We start from the raw sequence: 19,553 nt of genomic DNA on the forward strand, positions 1-19,553 counted from the left end.
ACTTTGTTAAAATGAGGATGGGTTCCGGGTGTGCCTTTTATCTAAACAACTTAACTTTTTCTTTCTGCTTTGTTTTTGTTGCAAAGCTGTGTGCGCAGTTTTTTGCGCAGAGGAACTAAGTTACAGGTAACTAAGCTAGCTAACGAACAAACAACTAGTTAGCTTTTTTGCGTGAAGTACAGGCACTGAGTCCGTTCTTCACAACGCTTTTTTAGACTTTATTTTTAAAGGTTTTGCTTGAAACCTTAGCGACATAAGGACAGTTTATTTCTTCATAGAGAGTTTCAGTCGACGTAGTGCTAATTTTGCTTTCATTAAAAGCTAATGAATGACAGTAGTTAAGCTAACTTAACTAGCGAACGTCAGATAACTGACATTAGCTAGCGGGCGGCCGCACTTCCGTCAGGTAACATAGCTGTTTGGTAATCAGGACCGACATGAATTATAAAATAAGCTTTCACTTCAAATAAGCTTTGAATACAGTAGTATGACATCATTTGTTAGCGTCCCTTCGATAGCTCAGTTGGTAGAGCGGAGGACTGTAGAGGTATCACTGCTGACATCCTTAGGTCGCTGGTTCGAATCCGGCTCGAAGGAGATAATTATTTTATTTACCATAACGCCAGCTCTTATAGTGCTATCTGTTTGACAACGCTTGTATTAACAGATTTGTTTTTTTCTAAAATTAGCGTTAGCCTAGTACTTTGATAGCTTCTTTTGCTTCTTTCCCAGCTAGCAATAACGTTTCTGGGCTTAGCGTTAGACAGAGAGGGATGTATTTCTTAGTACCCATACATTTATGAGACTGCAAGACTAACTGTGAAAATTGTACAATATGTATTATTTATGAATATCGAATGATTTGTTAAGTGTTATAACTAAAATTAGTTTCCATAATACAGTTTGTAAAGTCTGCCTCCAAACATCTACGACTCCATATGGGATTATTAGTTTGTATTGATTAGATGTATGAATTGTACAATTTCCCCCCGGGGATCAATAAAGTATTTCTGATTCTGATTCTGATTCTGAATCGAGATTTGGAAACAATCGCACTCCTTTTGCTCTGGTGTTAACAGATTCATCTCTGTTTACACAAACTATGTGCTTCCCACTGTTCTTCTATAGTTGAGCCTTTGTTTGTGTATATGTCTGTGGTTTGTATAGAACCACATTTTTGCCTTTCATTCAGTGACAAGTCAACTTGAACCTGTGGTCATTTGTGGAAAAAGTTCAGTTAGGATAACACATAATGACAAAGTCTTTATTGTAAGGTTGAACTATTTCTGTGCACAACAGACTTCTGCCCCTTGTGCTACCATCTGTTATGAGTTGTTTGTTTAACCTTTGAATTTGTTGACCAAAACTGCCTTTTCAGGTCTGTGACATGCCACTTTGTCTTCCTCAGGTTTTTCCTTGCAGCACCTCAAGGTGGCAGAGTGGCCTCTCAACCTGGACAGGTAGGTGCTGTTTAACTGGATGAGGAAGCTTTTGTTAAACTTAGTTCCCAGAGGTTCAGCAAACATGGAGAACAAAAGCAGTGTGAATGTAAACACCTTCCTCTCTGTTTACACTGTGTATGTAGTTTAAATACTGGCCTGAAGGCAATTAAATAGCTTTTGGTAAATTAATGTGCTCCTTAATAAAACTAGAAGAAGGATTTGTGATCAGGCTGATATTCATTGTTTCTGATGGTTTGTTCATCTGTTACTAAACAAAAGGGGAAACTTTAATGTTAACTCTGCTACTACAAATAGTAATCATAATAATGATAAACACTGTAATAACAAACCAGTAATACGTTAGAAATTTCTGTCAACCACAAACATGCCGTGACATATTAACAGGAATAGCAGGGCTTACATTAACATGCAAACTATTAAAGAATGCAGCTTTAAAAACTTTTATTGTTGTGTTGTCTCAGTTGGAAATGTATAGATGACAATCATTTAAGATTTAATATAATTACACCAGAAAAAACAACATTTAATCATAGTAAAGTTTGTGCTACATCATTAAAAGTATTTGATATGGTACAATGGCTGAGGTAGTCGTGACAATAAAAACTAAATTTATTTTTACTACATTTTGAAGGGACTACAAAAGTTAAGATAAATACAACTCTAGGGCACAGTGGTGTAGGGCAGACTATAAGTTCAACACCCAATCATTACTAGAGAAATATATAGTAAACCCAGTTCTTAAGTTACCGGGATATCTTCAAGGATTAAAAACGTTAATGTCAGAAATCAAAGTATTAATTTAGTCTAGAAGGGTCAAAACAACATTGTATCTTCAAATCAATCTGTGATCTTCAATCAAAGATTTTGAAATGATGTTTTTTTTTAATTTTAGTTATTGCAAAATAACTAAAACTGAACATGCTTTCATTCAAGACGAACACGCTTCCTCGGTGATGCCGGAGACTCCAGAGAGAAGGCCGTAGGGGAGACGGGACGGGACTCTGGGATGTACTCTGTCTGATACTTGTCAATATAAGGTTTGGCCACATTCCATACCTGAGTAGAAAATATAAACATGTTACTTAAAAATTTCCATCCCTGTGGAGCTTATATGTACATATAGATTGGACACATTTCACAGCCACAGGAAGATTTGGCACTTGCCTTCTGGTCAAGTAGAAGACGGTGAACGGCTTCGATGTCTGGAGACATGAATCTGTCTTTAATCCATGGTCTGTTAATGGCAGAACAGTTGAGAGTATGAGAGAGTCAGAAGTGGAACAGTGGATAAATATTAACTATCCTGCACATCATTTCAGTAGACTGAAAGTTGTGCACCTTGGCCACATCTGTTTGACTTACTTGACCACGCTGCGCACAAGTTCATAGACCTTCTCCAATGGAGTGGTGGTACGAAGTGGGCGGAGGAACTCAATACCTTGACAGGCTGCCAACAGCTCTATGGCAAGAACTGATCACAGAAAACATCAATTAGATTTGGCAAAATGCATATTATTGCTAACTAGTTCACTTTTTGAGCTAAAGGATACTACTGTAAGACTGTACTAAAACATGTCTTATTTAGGTTTGTCCTCTTTTTAGTGGTAATTATTTCAGTCACAAAATTAAAACATTGAATAATACAGGATTACAATTACAAATAGGGCTTTAGAAAGGCTTCAGCTATAATCACTATCACTATGATCTTCATATATAATAAAAGAAACCACAAGGGAATATCACGTAAATTAGATAGTATATATCAAAGTAGAGCAGCCACTACTCCTCCAATACCATTAAAGATCCACAGCTATTTTTAACAGTCAGAAACAGACATCGTAGGTTGAACGCCCTCTGTACTCTTGTTTGTTTTAGCTTTTCAGTTCCAACATATTGCAACAACTATTGTATCTCATTGTGTCTTTTCTTGAGAATATTTTTTTCACAAAAAGCTTGAAGAGAGAAGAAGAAATTTATCTTGGCACTGATTTAGTTTTGTATTTTTTAACCTGTAGTTTTATGGTTAACCACTATATCCACTCAATGAGCTTTGATTCACAACCATGTAAATGTTTGCTGATGCAGTTTTATCCGCAGTTAGTGTACACTGGAAAGATCAACACTGTTACCTTTGCACTTTTTTGTAGCAGAGGCACCAGGAACTGGAAGTTGCCTGTTTTTGCTTTCAAAGCTTACTTCAAAGTTATCAGATCTTTTTTTAAACTACTAACAATTTCACTGAAGTCTTACAGTACCTACATTAGAAAAGCATTGTTGATTCAATTGTATTTTGTCAGCATCTTGATGCCTGTATTTGTGGCTCACAATTACTGTAATAGGATTTTTTTATATTAATAGTAGCAATAATTCAGTCATTAAAAAAAGCCTTACCTTGCTCCACATGCTCCACAACCCTCAGGGCCTTCCTAGCAGCCCAGCCTCCCATGGACACGTGGTCCTCTGTGGCGGCACTGGTGGACAAGGAGTCCACAGAAGACGGATGACACAAAACTTTATTCTCTGAAACTGGATAGTACAAAAATGGACAATAGAGTTAAGGTTCATGCTAAAACATTGAGCAAAAAAGGAAAATAAATACAGGTAAATATAATGATAAAATGTTGTTTAACTATATATATATTTTTGTTAAAAATATTCCACCTGAAATTCATTATTCAACATGTAAACCTATTTAATTCCACCAACCATGTAAATGGTAACATTTTTTGCACACTAACCCAAGGCAGCAGCAGTGCAATGAGCAATCATGAAGCCTGAGTTGAGTCCTCCCTCATTGACAAGGAAGGCAGGTAGCTCACTGAGAGAGGGGTTACACAACCTTTCGATCCTCCTCTCACTGATAGAGGCCAGCTCATGGACTGCAATGGCTAAGAAGTCCAGAGCCTAAGAGGAGGGAAAGGGTGATGAAAGAAAGGAGAACAAAATCTACAGCAAATACCAATAAGATGTTTCATGATTCACAAACATGCATACCTTAGCTGGGTATTCGCCATGGAAATTCCCACCTGAAATGGTCTCACCTCTTTCAGCAAATACCATCTTGTACGACCGTTAAGAAAAATGAAGCAAGTCTGATTTCCAATAAAATCCAGTATATCACTTGTAGCAGAACCTAGAATTTGTGGTTGAACCAATTTACAATTTTGATTGCAGAGACGAAAGTGGCATATCTAGATTCACGTAACTCATTACACTAGGGAAGGATACAGGGTTGTCAGTGGCACTGTTGATTTCTGTATTGATGATGTTCTGGACAAATTTTATTGTGTCATTGGAGACTCCATGAACCTGTGCAGAGAAACAGAAGGTTATGCTCAGAAACAGCTGAACAATACTTAAGCACACTCCTTCTCCACTTCCAAAACTCTGAATGTTCTGCTTCAGGACTATCACTCATAGAAGAGAATCCACCACAGCGTTTTTCTTTTTCCAAATGGAGAGGATCGAGGGTGTGCAGATTGTAAAGTCCTGAAGGAGAAACTTGTGATTTTGGGATATATAAATAGACTTGACTTGAGGTTACCTGAGGACAGCATCGCATGGTGTAGGCATCCTGGACTCTGTCACAGAACCGATGGCTCTCTGGAAAAACACACCAACACCAGATGACACACATTAAGTACTACTTGTTTACGGGTGCGATGCAGGCATAATATTACCAAAAGCTATACTTTATTTATCCCCCTGGGGAGATACACCCTGTGCATCTGACCCATTCTAACTATTTATGACTGTGGGCAGCCACAGTGCAGTGCTCCAGCTCCGAAACTAGTACTTTGATTAAGGGCAGTGGTGAAATATTCCTTATAGATGTATGTGTTTTGGGTGGGAGGAAACCCCCACAAACACATGGGTCCACACATTGTGGGTCTGTAAGACAGGTTTGAACGCAGGATCTTCTAGCTGTGAGGAAACAGTGCTTCCCAGATGTAACTATGCATGCTTATTATATAATGTTGTATTTCAATCTGGGTCTGTCCTCTGACCTGCAATCTGTGATGGATGGTGATCAGAGTCCAACAGCGAGCGGAAACGTTGGGCCACCTCTATCTGTCCTGGGTGGGGACGCAGCGAATGGATGTCTGCAAGAGGAGACCAGAAAATGCAGATACAGATACAGAATCTTGAGAATCACATCTCGCTCTGTGATTTTGTTCACCACCACCACTGCTTCTCACCACTGTCAAAGGCCTTGGTGGTCCCCTTTAGCACCTCCAGGGTCAGAGCAGCAATGATGTCTGCCTGCCGAGCAATCGCCTGGGCTCGCTCCACGGCCTCCGCCCCCAGAGAGGTGATCATCTGGGTCCCGTTGATCAGAGCAAGACCCTGTAAGGAAAAGACTGAGAGTGAGTAATTGTATATATATATTCTTCTAAAGTACTTGAGAAAGCAAAATGCGCCCCCAGTGAACCCCAGCTCAGGTTTTTTTGTGCTGGTAAATCAAATATGAGAGAGCATGATTGGCTTTAAACATTACCTCTTTAGGCTTTAGTGATATTGGCTTCAGTCCATGGGCCTCCAGGACCTGGCCAGAGATGAAAGGAGGAAAAACATGTAAAAGGTCAAGGATCATCAAAAAGCAAACATGTTGTCCTATTGGACCTTGCCACCTTTCACTCCTAGAAACAAAAGGCATTTTTCCTGCAGCATTAAGCAAGTTGTTGTTTCTATTCTATCTACATGATCTTACATATTTGGCATCTGCCCATCCGCTCTTGGGAGACCACATTCTACCCTCTCCCATCAACCCCAGAGCCAGGTGAGAGAGGGGTGCCAGGTCTCCACTAGCACCCACTGTTCCCTTCTCTGGGACAAAGGAGAGGCAGGAAGCTGCAGGGGCAAAGTGAGTTAGAGGTAAAGATTAGTCATATGACAGCAGACATCTCTAATACTGATTCCCTAAAGGAAGTTATCAGCAGGCAACTGAAGCTGATACCGCAGGTCAGCTAAGGTAAAGTGAGGCTGGTGGCTTACCGTTGAAGGCTTGGATCATGGCATGAAGGGTTTCCAGAGAAATTCCGCTGTGCCCTTTGGCCAGAACATTGATCCTCAGAGCGAGCAGCATGCGGGTCCTTTCTGGGCTTAGCGGGTTTCCCACACCTACACACCACAGCATGACATTGATGATGTTGATATAAATACAGCATAAACCTAACACACTTTGTCAGGTGCACTGAATATCTTGAAGCTAGTCTAGTGAGTTTTACAGAGACTTTTATTACCTGCTGAATGTGATCGCACCAAGTTCTCCTGCAGCTCCCTGTGGAACAAGAAGTGCATGGCCGTCAATCAGCACATAAAAACGTCTCATTCTGCAACAGAAGATCTAACGTTGACAAAGAAAACAGTAAAATATTGTCTTTACTTGAGCTTGCTGACAGGAATGACTGTTCGGGCAAATTTGCCAAAACCTGTTGTGATTCCATAGACAACTGGAGGAGCAGAGAGAGAGATACAGAGAACTGAGTTCTAGGGATCAGTGACTTCTGAAATGCTGTAATTTTGCTGTAGCTCGTTAACATTAAAGACACTTAAGGTTTTTATTCTTAAATGTATCTTAACCTTTGTTTTCTTTGACAATGGTGTCCAAAAGCTCTCTGGATTGCACAACCTTTCTTTCTGCCTCCAGAGTCAGCTGGAAATGTTGGTAAAGGCAATGATTACATTAAGTCAAAGATTACCACAGATCAGCCATGACAACAAATACAATGTGTTGATCGTTACCTTTATCTTGTAGAGTCCCCTTCCTAAATTGACCAGATCTGTCGATGTCAGGCTGTTGCCATCCAAGGAAATATACTGCACACGGAGACGTGTGTTACATAGTAGTCAGTATAATACGTTTGAAATTTTAATAAAGAATAGGTAACACTTACTTCTCTGGGTTCTCTGTATGCTGCTGTACTATTTCACATAGTTTAATTAAGGATAACATGCAGCAAAAAACAATGTTGCCCTATACTGTATTATTTTATTACAGAAATTATAAAACCCAATGTTATGTTACAAAATGTATGACACAGGTTTATTGTACCTTTCAGAAAGAAGTGTTACCCACAATTGAAAAACAATGTAATAGTATGAACAAAGTGAAAAACTGATTTGATGAATAGTATTGAGTGCCAACTACAATACCCAACTACCCACAATACCCACAATACTTAATATGGCGCAAATACTTCACAAGTTTAAGGATACAGATGAGACACTCCGGGCTCACACGCGATAAAGTCAGGAGACATGGTGTCGCCTTCAATAGCTGCAAGTACAGGATAATAATACATAGTATACACATTTCCTCTTACTGGTATATCATGTAATTGCATTGAATATACATAAATAACCGTGCGCAATTACGCACAGCTAATGGTAAAACGTCTCCTGTGTCCCCCAAATGTGATGCATACATTTCTTCTATTTTAAATGCATATGGTCATTACCAAGCTCGACAAAGTCATTATCCTCCAGTACATCCTCGATGGTGTCATCAGCGTCCAACAAACCCGAGCCCTGGCACCTGCGCACAACAAAACGAGCGTCCTTTACAGCCGTGATGCCGCCGTTGTCTGGTTTGTTCTTCATGTAACGTTTGAGAGCTTCATGTCCGAGCCACCGGATGGTGTTTGTGCTGTCCCGACAGGGCACTGCCAGCCACTCATCTCGGATGTGGACAGTAAAACGAGGCATTGCGCTTCAGCGGGACTCTGCTGCAGTGAGCGCTACTCGCCGCTCTCCAAGGTACCACCTTCAGCCGCCTAAAGTTCATCCGCCAATCAGACGCCCCGCTCTGGAGCCACGCCTCGCCGGTGACACACCTCTGGGGACCACTGACCCCCACAGGTCGGTCACACAGATGTTTGGACATATTGACCCAAATTTGTTCACGTGATTTAACCACAGGAACGCACCGGCGGCCAAAAAAAAAATGTGGAAGTGCTCCGATGTTTGAAGGACTGAAGGTCGCTTATATTTCACAACCGATATTGTGTTACCACCAACAACCAAAATATATAAATACATGATAATAAATAAATAAGTGAATTTTATTCTCAAAATGACTTAATAAATGTTTGCATCATTATTTAATTGGAAAAGAAAAGAGAGAGAACATGTATCCTATTACTACTGATGCCTTCACTTGCTGCCAGACATTTCAGGTGCATGTAAATGTTGGAGGTGGACACAATGTTGTGAACAGTTCAACATAGTTTTAGGTGGAAGGCGCCCAACATTTTAATCTTATGATGCACTTACATCACAATCTACCCATGATTTGGTTTAATTTAACTGAGTTTGAATACATTAAATTGTTCCAAACAACAAATATAAGCTTTAAGAACAACTGAACTAATTCAGGTAACAATTAGGCTATTAAAGAGTGTCCTTACACTGAGGCACTCAAAGAATGTGTAAAGAACTGTAGCTTCAAATGACAGCAGCTCAGTGTGACTATATGATGTTTTCAACAGTTTCTTCAAGGATGCAATCTTTCCCCTATTTTGCTATCTATAGGTCAAAAGGCTTTTTATATGTGTAAATAATTCAAACTTTAGTTGTTTAGTTTACCTTAAACTGATGTATTGTTTTTTACACCACTATATAACCTGTGGCTCCAAAAATTACCGTGGGTTTGTATGAACGTTTGAAGACATACATGTGTTGATAAAACCTGAGCATCTTTCCTAATGATCCCACTTCCTTTATAAACAGAAATGTAAATCCTGCCAACAGTGTTACCTCAACATAACTAGCTACATACCAAACCTTTAACTAATCCCAAATTACTTTTTTAGATTAGATTCGCTTTGCCAGATTTTTCTTTTTCCAGTTTGTCTTGCATCACAGAGTAAACACTGTTTCATAACTAAACAAAACATACATTACAAAACAAACATTCAGTCAGTCAGAAGAACATTATTACAAACAAACATTTATACTCTGCAGTGTAATCAATTTCATCACTTGCTTCCACATTATCTGCTTGACCTGCACAGCGACACGAGTCCTAAAACACACTATCTGAGTGTATTACATCAGATCCTCTATCCTCTACCTCTGGCCTACTGAGAGCCCACACTCTGATTTAACAAACTGAAGGACAAAAGAGAGACAATAAATCTTTAATGGCAAAAGCTGATATTTACCAAATAAAACACAAGAGTGATCTGATGCAATGCAACCTAAACCTTTTAAATATTTCTGCCGAAATGTAACCATCTCTTGGTGTCCCCTTGGACCAAGTGGTCTAGGGCACATTCCATGTATTTGCAACATCACCGGTTCAATGCCAGCTGAGGACGTTTGCTACATGTCAGCCCCTTTGCTTTTCCTGTTTGTCCCTAATATCAAATAAAGGCTGAAAACAAAAACAAAAAATTAACCCAAACAACTAACATCCTTCCAGTTTTGGTGGGCCAATCATTGTGCATCTGTCCTGCACAGTAACAATAAGACATACAACTGATGGTAAAAGTGAAGAAATGCAAATAAAAGGCTGGTGAATGTCAGTTTTTTAATTAAATATATTTATTGTTTTTTTTTTATTAGACACAAAAAAAAGATGAATATAGGCACTACTAAAACTGAAAATAATGATTTATTAAAATAACATAAAAAATATACATAGAATCAAAATAACAGGCATGTAGTATTATTATAACCAGTCATTATATACACATTTCAAAGTTGTGCAGCTGGACTCATATTTGCATTTATATATTTTCACAATTTATGTACATAGTCTAAGGCATTTAATATTTTAGAGTTGTATATCATTTCTTATCTTATTCAAACGGTGTTTTATCTGTCGTCATATATTTTCCTGTCTCTGGTGCTGCTGTCCTATCTTCATAAATTCATTATACTGTCATACAGGAGCTTAATTTCTTCATCAAAAAGTACTGAATTAGTTGGGTAACTTCAATTGAAGTGCCCGCCGTACCCTGAATCCCACTGCCCTGTTGTACCACAAAACACCCCGATTATGAAAAAGGAAATAAGACCTAAAAGCCACACGACTTTTGGCCTCTGAATGGAAGTGGTAAAACTAACGAGGCGTACCTGAAAGCATCACGCTAGCCCTGCGGGCTGATGATGTCAGTTTACGGGCTGTAGGAGTTTCTGTATCACCATGTGTGCCGACACAGAGTAGGCCTACTGCTGGCCGTCAGCGGGCAGGCAGAGAGAGAAGAGGAGGGGAGGAAAAGTGTGTTTACACAGACGGCAAACTGCCTGGGGAATCGTCGGGGAGAGGAAGTCAGCCGGCTCTGTGTCTGCCTGCTCCAACTTCCTGCTCAGAAAAAGAAAAAGCCCAGGATCCTATTTCAGTCCAGCACAACTGTGTAGAGCAGAAGTAAGCATGGAAAAACAAGGAATCACACAAGCCTCACCGTAAAGTTTCGTGGAGGGAAAAGACCAAGTCAGAGATCGCAGGTAACGTAAAACAAACCTCTTCACATAAACAGCGCTTTGTTGGCTAATTGGTAGCATGTAGAGAGTGAAATAATGCTTGATTAGCAGTATTAGCGGCCGGATCCACACTTCACATTAGCTGTGAAGTTTTCGCGTTGTGTTAACTTCTTCTGATCGCGTGTACTTTTTACGCTTTCAAGCATTAATAGTACCGATTTAGATTCGGACACGATTGTGCCGTCTTCCGGTCCGAGCAACATCTTGAAAATGAGTCAGTGAGGCAGGATAGTGATCCAGACCTCTGTAACAGTCACTGCAACTTTCAAGTCCCGGATACAACAGTAGTCTCCCCCCTAAGAAAAGAGAGGCAAACAAAATAGGAGCGATGCAAAAACAGCCTCCGAGTATATGGCCGCTGTTTAGAGATGCTTTTCTTATGGGCCCCTGTTGAATTTTCCACCGTCTGCGAACAGGAAGAGAGCAGATTTAGTCATGGCTAAGTAATGTCTGCACACACCATCTAATCTCATTAGGAGTTTCCGTTCAGCCAACACTGGATGGCTTTGTGCGCACGGCGAGACGTCCCAGTCCGAGCATCCCCGACCAAAACCACCACAATGTCCCCGTGATATTCCTAGAAAGAGTTGTACCGTGTCTGCGGTCCGGTAGTCGCCTCATCGTAGGGCTACTATGTGGGTCTGTGTGTGGTAGGTCTATCACTGTAATACTCATATAAGGTATCAGTAGTGTGGTTATTATCACTTTATTATTCTTTGTGATGTTTTAAATCTCCTTCTGATTTCTGTAGGAGGTGTCTCTGACCTACAGTAGCTGCTCCATACTTTAAAGTCCCTCTGTGCTATTTGCAGCATCTTGAAAAGGTGAATGTTTATAAGTCACACTGGCCTAATTGTAGACCTGTCAGCTCAGCGGGCTTGGTGTTTGGCAAGCTTGACTTTTGCTTCAAAGTGTTCTAAAAGCCGAACCGACGTCTGGGTTCAGAGTGGGATTAAGGGTGGAGACTGTGGAAAGGGGACAATGATATGATCTTTTGACCCCTCTCCCTGTGGGATTTTTGTGGGAAGTGTGGCAGGACTGGGGAAACGCTCCCCTGCTGTGGGATCCCCTCACCTCACCATTTGTCCTTGGAAGTAGAATAGGAGGAAGTCCTGACTTTGACAGGTTTGTAGTTTCACATGGCAGATAGAAAACTCAGGGGATAGCTTGTGTCGGAAATGAGTTCAGCCTCTCTCTCTCTCGCTCTCTCGCTCTCTGGACAGAGATATGTGGTGGCTGAAAGGCCCGTCTGGTATCATTGTTTCTTATCATCAGTCACTAATCACTCCTCACATCAGCAGGTAAGACGGAAAATAATAGAAGATGAGAGCACAGTCTGGTCCATCAGTCCAGCTGTGTGTCGTGTTAAATGTTCCAAAACCTGTGCGATACCAAAACAAGTATATTTTATTGATGCTGTGCTATCGGAATATAAATATGTTTCTTTATGACACCATTTTCTATCTCACAAAAGAAGCCAAACGTCTCACTAAAGCAGCTGAAGAAGAACTCTGGATAAATAAATACAATGGTGTCTAAAATTGGCAAAATCTGATTGAAAATAGTAAATATCTGATTAAAGAAAAAGCAAAGACTTAAAATCAACTACGAACCTGATCAGGCATTTACTCTTGGTACTTGAGGGTTTTTGATGCTTGGTGCTACAGACTCATTACCTAAAGAGCCTTGCAGTTTGAGCCCTATCTATATGCGGGTCTGTCTGGTGTAGGCCTGCAACTAACAATTATTTTCATCATCGATTAATCTCTAAAATGTCAGAAAATGAAAAAAGAAAATTGAGACGCTGGAAATGTGGAAATGGCAAAGTTTTGCCATTTTAGCTTTAACCGATTATCTACATTTCTGCCAGTTTATTATCTGTCAATCGACTAATCAATGAATCCTTTCTGCTCTACTCTGGTGTTACTGTCTGTGGTGACAGAAACAGCCCCCCCCCCCCCCATTAATATGTGAGCTGCTAGCAGGCAGACAGGAGCTTGGAGGCTGCACATTCCTCTATTAAAGGAATAACCCACCCTGGGCCCGTCATACTTCCTGTGGAGAGAGGGCCAGGTTGAACCGCAGCATATTTCTGGCTTGAGCTGTTGTTCCTCCTTATATTTTTTTTTCTCTTCTGCTGCTGCCGCTGCTACATTACACTACACTCTTTAACACACAGTTCTATTCATCACCGGCCTACTCTTCCTTACACCACATGTTACAGCTCAAACAGGCCGTTCCCTCTTCTGCCAGTAACCTAATTTAGTCTGTATGCAGTAAACTGGCACACACTGGCAAGACAGGAATCAGGAAAAAGGGGCATTTAATTAAGATGAAACATGAGCTATTCTTGTTATAAACAGGCTTCTTAAATACACAAGGTATGTTTTATCAACAATTACTTTACACAGCGCTAGAATATAGAAAGTAATGAGCACAGTAGAGTGCAAAGAGCTAGACAGCTTGTCTCCCCCTGAGGTTTGAATTTTGTGCTTATTCTGTCATTGTAGCATCTGGCAGGTAGTGTACGTGTAGGTAGTTTAGGTGTTTTTTCTATGCTGACGTCTGAGTGCTGATGTTCCATTTTTGTCTTGTAGAGAAAAAGGCCACAAGAGGAAGACCTCAGACATCCTCATATGATGATTTTTAAAAATAACCTCAGAGCGCTCTGCTCCACCTGAGTCAAATTGTTTGTCATGTCTTGCTGCAGGCATGGACAGTGCCATCACCCTGTGGCAGTTTCTGCTGCAGCTGCTGCTGGACCAAAGTCACAAACACCTGATATGTTGGACGTCCACGGACGGAGAGTTCAAGCTCCTAAAGTCAGAGGAAGTGGCCAAGCTGTGGGGGCTGCGCAAGAACAAGACCAACATGAACTACGACAAGCTGAGCAGAGCGCTGCGCTACTACTATGACAAGGTGAAGTGAACTGACTAATGAGGAGGAGCGGCCTCTCTGAAATAGTCCAACTAGTCATGTCATTAGAGTGTTTGTAACTGATAGGACCTGAAGGCATGTGAAAGGAGTGTAGCACCACGACAAATTCTTTGTTCTTCTCTTTTAACCCACAATCTCCCCTGACACTTCCACTTCCTCTTTCTCATCAAACGCACAGTAGAAACGCAGCTTTAATATGGCACTCTGAAGCTGTTTCAGTATGTAGCTGTGCTGAAATATGCATACGATATACATTATCCCTGTTATAATTGACGTATGTGCAGTTATTGTTTAGGTAAACGTTAAAGAGTAAAGAGTTCTCCTCATTAATGGTGTTTGTCTGTTTTGCAGAACATCATCAAGAAGGTGATTGGCCAGAAGTTTGTCTATAAGTTTGTGTCCTTCCCTGAGATCCTGAAGATGGACCCCCAGGCGGTGGAGATGGGCCTGGCTTCTGGAAGGTTTCCCCTCCAGGAAGGAGAGGCATCTGAGCTGGACGTAGAGGAGGAGGAGGAAGAGGAAGGAGAGGAGGAGGCCCATAGGAGGACCCTGGCAGCCCTGGGGGCGCAGCAGTGTCGGAACGACTACCTCCGCTCGGGTCTCTACTCCTCCTTCAGCATCAGCTCCCTGCAGAACCAGCCCGAGCTGCTCCGCGCCCTGCGGGAGCGCCAGGAGGAGCCGCGCTCCGTCATCCGCTTTGGCGCCAACGCCAACGAAAGGAGCTCCCCTCCTTCTGCCAAGCCTGAGTCTTACGCCTCCCCCAGGCTATCCAAACTCCACTCACCGTCCTCTCCCCACACCCACCCCTCCCAGCCCGGCCGAAGCTGGAGCCCAGCAGCCGAAGAGGAGGAGGACTCTGACCTGAGCGCTCAGCCCCTCAACCTCTCCTCTGGGCACAGGGAGCGAGCCCTGCAGCCTCCTGAGAAGAGGAGCAGCAGTGGTAGAAGTAGCTCTACAAGTAGTAGTAGTAACCAAGGAGATGGACTCCCACCAAAAAGCAAAAAGCCCAAAGCTCTGGAGATCTCCGCCCCATCCCTGCTGCTCGCAGGGAGCGACATCGGCTCCATCGCCCTCAACAGTCCAGCGCTGCCGTCTGGCTCCCTCACTCCCGCCTTCTTCACTGCACAGGTGAGATGACTTTTCCTCCCTCTTCAGAGACACATGAGTCAGGTGGTGACCCATTCAAGGTGTTCCTCAGCATTTTCCCAGTGTATGCTGGAAAAGGATAAATACTGTTTATTACTGTTGGCATAGTAGCTTCTGAACACAGGAGTGCTCTAAAACCTGCTTCATCTCTATCTAGTCAAGACATGCCCTTTGACACATTATTTCTGCTCTCAATGATTTAAGGTAGATTAGAGATCATGCCGCTCCATGCCAGCCACAGCAGAAGTACAGCGATGCTAATAATAATCAAATCTGAGAAAGAAAGAGAATCATTCTGTGATGCTATCTTTTTCCTTGTCCTCTGTGTGGTGGCCTGGCTGGCCACTGGGAGATGATGGGATTTATCCAGAGTATGATGTCAGTGTCCCTAAAGAGCTCGGAGAGCAACAAGAGACATCTGACCCAGCCTGGCATGTGCTGGTGGAAAGACTACCGCTATATTTATTTAAGTAGTCGCTTGAGCCAAAATGTCCTCAAGAAACAGACAGAAAAAAGGTAAACTGGTATGATTTTAAGGTAAATGTGCACAAGCACTTAAAGGAAAGGAATTTTACATAGTTTTGAATAAATGCGAATTCAGACTCATTTAATGAGTCATTGTCTATGTTTGGTTTGGGAAACCTTTCAAATGTCAACAGTTCTGTGGGGTAAAAGCCAAAATTACTGCCAGAATGTTTATGTGCTGCAAATAACAGGCCGTGTAGAAATATGCCTATACTTAAATTAAAGAAAGAGAAATAAAAGTGCTTGTAAAATGTAAATTTGCTCATGTAAAATGCAGTAAATTCAGTAGCTGCTTTTTATCTCTTCTGGTTGTCCAGTCTTAAACAACATGACTGTTATAAGATGGGTTCAAATTTTACAGCAAAATTGTTTTTTCTGCCACAAATTTGGAGCCAAATTCATCCAGCCGCGACATTTTGGTTTGTTTTGATCTTTGCTGTAACCCCAAAGGCTCTGCTTCAAGCATCAACTGGTATTTAATAATCTATTTCAGTTAATGTGTTTATATTAGAGTCCTTACAAAGAAAACCACATCAGAGGCCTTTATCCACACGTTGAGAGAGGCATTAATACTTCACTCACACTGTCTGTTTACGAGGGCGCAAAAAGTGAGATCAGAGGAAAACAAGCGATTTACAGAAATCTTTTGCACGTCCAACCTATGAGAGGGGGAAGAGGCCCTAAGTGATGCCATATGCTCCAATAATTCCATTAATAATGGGAGCAGGGCTGGGTCCCTCCGCAACACTGGCTCACTTCTCTGAGGTGACACAGGGGGAAAGGAGGGGGGAGGGGGAGAGAAGACCAGAGAGGCAGAAATTGATTTCATATGTTTTCTCTTTAGTTGGCGTTCCAAGTGCTTGAGGACCCCCCCCCCCCCCACCCCCACCCCCCCAATCAACAACAGCCCCCACCGTCCACCTCCTCCTCTCCTCCCCACGTCACCCCTGTACTCTGAAGGAGAAACCACAGACTTCCTTCCTGCTCCGTCAGTTTGTTTTTCCAAACGCCAATACACGTCCATTTCAGCATGTTTCGCATTACCGAAGCCCTCAGAGCAATGCTCTCCAACCAGTGTTTGTCTTTTAAAAAATGTTGTCTTCACTCGTTTCTCTTATTTACACGAAGCCTCTCTCCCTCCCTCTCCATCTCCCCCCTCACAGACTCCCTCTGGGTTGCTGCTGGCTCACAGTCCGCTGTTGTCAGGCATCCACTTCTGGAGCAGCTTGAGCCCCGTCGCCCCGCTCAGCCCCGCCCGGCTGCAGGGCCACAGCTCTCTCTTCCAGGTAAGAAACAAACACAGGTGTAGACAGTAGCCGAGAAGGAAGTTGTCAGGCTGTGCAGGTGAAATTGGCTCTGCTGCAAAATCCCCGTCCTTTCCAAAAATTGACTGACAAAAAAGATTTTGACAAGAACATCGTTTTGAAGATTAAGATTAACCAATTTCCAAATATTTACAACAGTTTATAAAATGATTGGCACCAGTTTTTATAGCCTAACTTATATGGAATCATTTGTTTCTTATGCCAGATATGACTATAATGTACATTAGCATTGACCCTCTATTATGTCTTTAAAATTAAGTGGTGGTCTAAAGCCAAATGGGTCTTGATCTTCTAGCGTTTTTCAGGCAGGTATTAACTTAAACATGTATAAAACTGAGATCTGCAAAACAGCAGACACCAACGGTTGTGAAACTAGTCGAGACTTAGTAAGCAGGTCCAGCAGAGGTGTCCTGTTTCAGCGCTTGTGAGAGGGAGAGGAAATCCTGTGAATACTTCCTGTTTGAGCCCAGGGGAGCCAGTCTGAACAGGGTGGACTGGTTTGCGAGCTGCTCCTCATTTGTGAAACACACACACACACATACACACACCACACCCTCCTCCACACACACACCACACCGGATTCTTTGTACGCAAATAATGTTGACTTGTCCTTCTGTTGTGGAGGTACAGGGGACAGAGACGAAAAGGAAGAGGCACAATGAATTTAAAAAAAAAAAAAAAAAAACAGGAAACCAGAGCGGTGACAATGCTGCAGTTCCTCACCGGAAAGCAGCTTTCATAGAGCCTCCATCCCCTCCTCGCTAACTCTCAGCCCCTTTCTCTTCCTCCACAGTTCCCCAGCCTAATCAACGGACACATGCCTGTCCCCCTGCCAAACCTGGAAGGAACACCCTCCTCTCTGCTCCTGTCCCCCACCACCCACAAATCCTGATCCAGGGTCTGTGAAAAACCTCCCATCTTCATCCATCTCTTGTTGAAAGTTTCTCACCATCATTATCATCAGCAGCAGCTTCAGCAGCAGCGATCTTGTTCGTCCTGTTAAATTTAGCATCAGAAAAGTCCTACGAGACAGTATGTGACCTCACTTGTTTTGCACTTGAGTTGCTTCAGATTCCAGTGGTTGAAAGCACTTGGTAAAAGCCATACGCCACGATGTCTGAGAGACGTCTGGCTCCTTGTGATAAAGTACAGCACATTTCCACATGACCCTGTCCACGATGGACAGTAGTGACGTACAGCTAGCCGCAAAAGACTAGCCAGCCGCTCATTCTGCGCAGTTTTAAATCCTGTATTATAAAAAAAAACATCTTTTTTTCCCCTTAAAATGTTCATCACAATGTGAAGCTGGTTGTTTCACTTGTGTGGTATTGTATGTAATGTATGCACTATGCTTCTCAGATAGTACCGGCTGTGCCTTGTTGTCCTATTTTTCTTGTTTTTTCAAAATCTTTTAATGAAGACGAGATTTCAAATCAATGAAAAGCCTTTGTAACACTTGTAATGTTCTTTTTTTTTATACTGGACTTGGTATACAGTTTGTATTCTGTATAATTTTGTATTGTGAAGAATGTCTTGTCATTTTCAATAAACAAAGCATTGAATGCTTGAACACAGTGCCTTTTAAATTACACACTTCACAGTAGCTAGAACAAAATGTGAGATGTCGGTGTACAACAAGAAAACAAAAATCAAAACCAGTTCATGTGATTTCTGTTTAAACTTTAGATTTTATTTTCTTGACTCTGGAAAAAAAAAAGCTCAAATATGGGAGGGCATCTGCAACGAAAATCCCACACCAATAACAATTATCCACAAATAAAGTTAAAGAATATCATACAAAACATCTCTTGTAACACTGTTAAATAGACTGTGACTCAGTATCGTATTCACTAGGGGTAGGACTAAAGCTAGTTCTCCCCGAATTAGGAGTTCAGTGGCTGTGTGCTTCCTCATACAACAGAGCAGGCATGCAACACAATGATGGAGGCAATCCAGAAAAATAAGGATCCATTTTTACAGTTGATGGAGATGGGAATGGCAGAAGGGAGAACACATCTGTGATGCACAAAGGCAGCAGATTTCAACACTGGGAATTCACTCTGCACCTCCTTGTAGCAGACTGGAGGACATAATGTGTCAGATTGGAGGTGGAAAAGGACGAGAAGGTTGTTCACTGAAGTCAAATGTTTTCTGAAGACTTTAGGAGGCGTAACTAATCCTGTAATGCCCTTGTTAATAATTCTACATCGCCTTTCCCCCCTGCATTTGTTCATTGGTCACGACAGAGACCGCAGCATCCTGGAATGATATGCCAACATCTGACAAGAATGTGATCTTTTTGCACAGAGCTTGGCAGCACTGCTCTCATATTAGCCTCCAGTTAGGATAAAATTAGCAGTTATATATCAAAGCTGGCCTCAAAAACAGTGGCAACAGAGACAGAAAATCCTTTTGAGTTGCTACAGAAACATCCCTCTGTTTGTCTGCAAGCCTTACACACCCACACTGAGGAGATTTGAGGTGGACATTTGTATGTATGAAAATGGAAATAATGACAAAAATATATCACTAAAAATACCACCACTTCAAAAAAAAAAAAAGAAAAAAAGAAAAATTAAAAATCTATACACATTGCATGTACTCATTAAAGTGACTGAGCCAGTTAGAATTCTAGACAGTAGTTGTATTTAGCAGCAAATTCTCTTCA

At 41.8% G+C, this 19,553-nt stretch overlaps 2 protein-coding genes and 1 non-coding gene across 3 annotated transcripts; 2 read left to right on the forward strand and 1 right to left on the reverse strand.

The window, feature by feature from the left end:
* The first annotated feature begins 508 nt into the window (after window positions 1-508).
* Window positions 509-597, forward strand: trnay-gua (transfer RNA tyrosine (anticodon GUA)). Its single transcript is given in 2 exon segments — window positions 509-545; window positions 562-597. It is a non-coding gene; the product is annotated as a tRNA-Tyr (tRNA).
* A 1,790-nt stretch (window positions 598-2,387) lies between these two features.
* Window positions 2,388-8,171, reverse strand: hal (histidine ammonia-lyase). The gene is made up of 20 exons (XM_070907879.1): window positions 7,925-8,171; window positions 7,683-7,743; window positions 7,361-7,388; window positions 7,209-7,283; window positions 7,047-7,119; window positions 6,850-6,916; window positions 6,707-6,744; window positions 6,459-6,584; window positions 6,175-6,314; window positions 5,962-6,009; window positions 5,663-5,810; window positions 5,471-5,566; window positions 5,008-5,066; window positions 4,692-4,772; window positions 4,458-4,523; window positions 4,202-4,367; window positions 3,855-3,989; window positions 2,826-2,934; window positions 2,628-2,697; window positions 2,388-2,519 (listed from the first exon to the last, which is right to left on the reverse strand). The coding sequence occupies exons 1-20, from the start codon at window positions 8,169-8,171 to the stop codon at window positions 2,388-2,390; spliced, it is 1,965 nt and encodes a 654-aa protein (XP_070763980.1).
* Window positions 8,172-10,725: 2,554 nt separating this feature from the next.
* LOC139286436 (ETS domain-containing protein Elk-3-like) lies at window positions 10,726-18,416 on the forward strand. Its single transcript, XM_070907233.1, has 5 exons — window positions 10,726-10,916; window positions 13,663-13,871; window positions 14,241-15,017; window positions 16,724-16,846; window positions 17,679-18,416. Exons 2-5 carry the CDS (start codon window positions 13,665-13,667, stop codon window positions 17,775-17,777), a joined length of 1,206 nt encoding a protein of 401 aa, XP_070763334.1. The 5' UTR covers window positions 10,726-10,916; window positions 13,663-13,664; the 3' UTR covers window positions 17,778-18,416.
* The last annotated feature ends 1,137 nt before the right edge of the window (window positions 18,417-19,553 follow it).

The sequence above is a fragment of the Enoplosus armatus genome, chromosome 6, assembly GCF_043641665.1.
Source record: "Enoplosus armatus isolate fEnoArm2 chromosome 6, fEnoArm2.hap1, whole genome shotgun sequence".
Classification (NCBI taxonomy): domain Eukaryota; kingdom Metazoa; phylum Chordata; class Actinopteri; order Centrarchiformes; family Enoplosidae; genus Enoplosus; species Enoplosus armatus.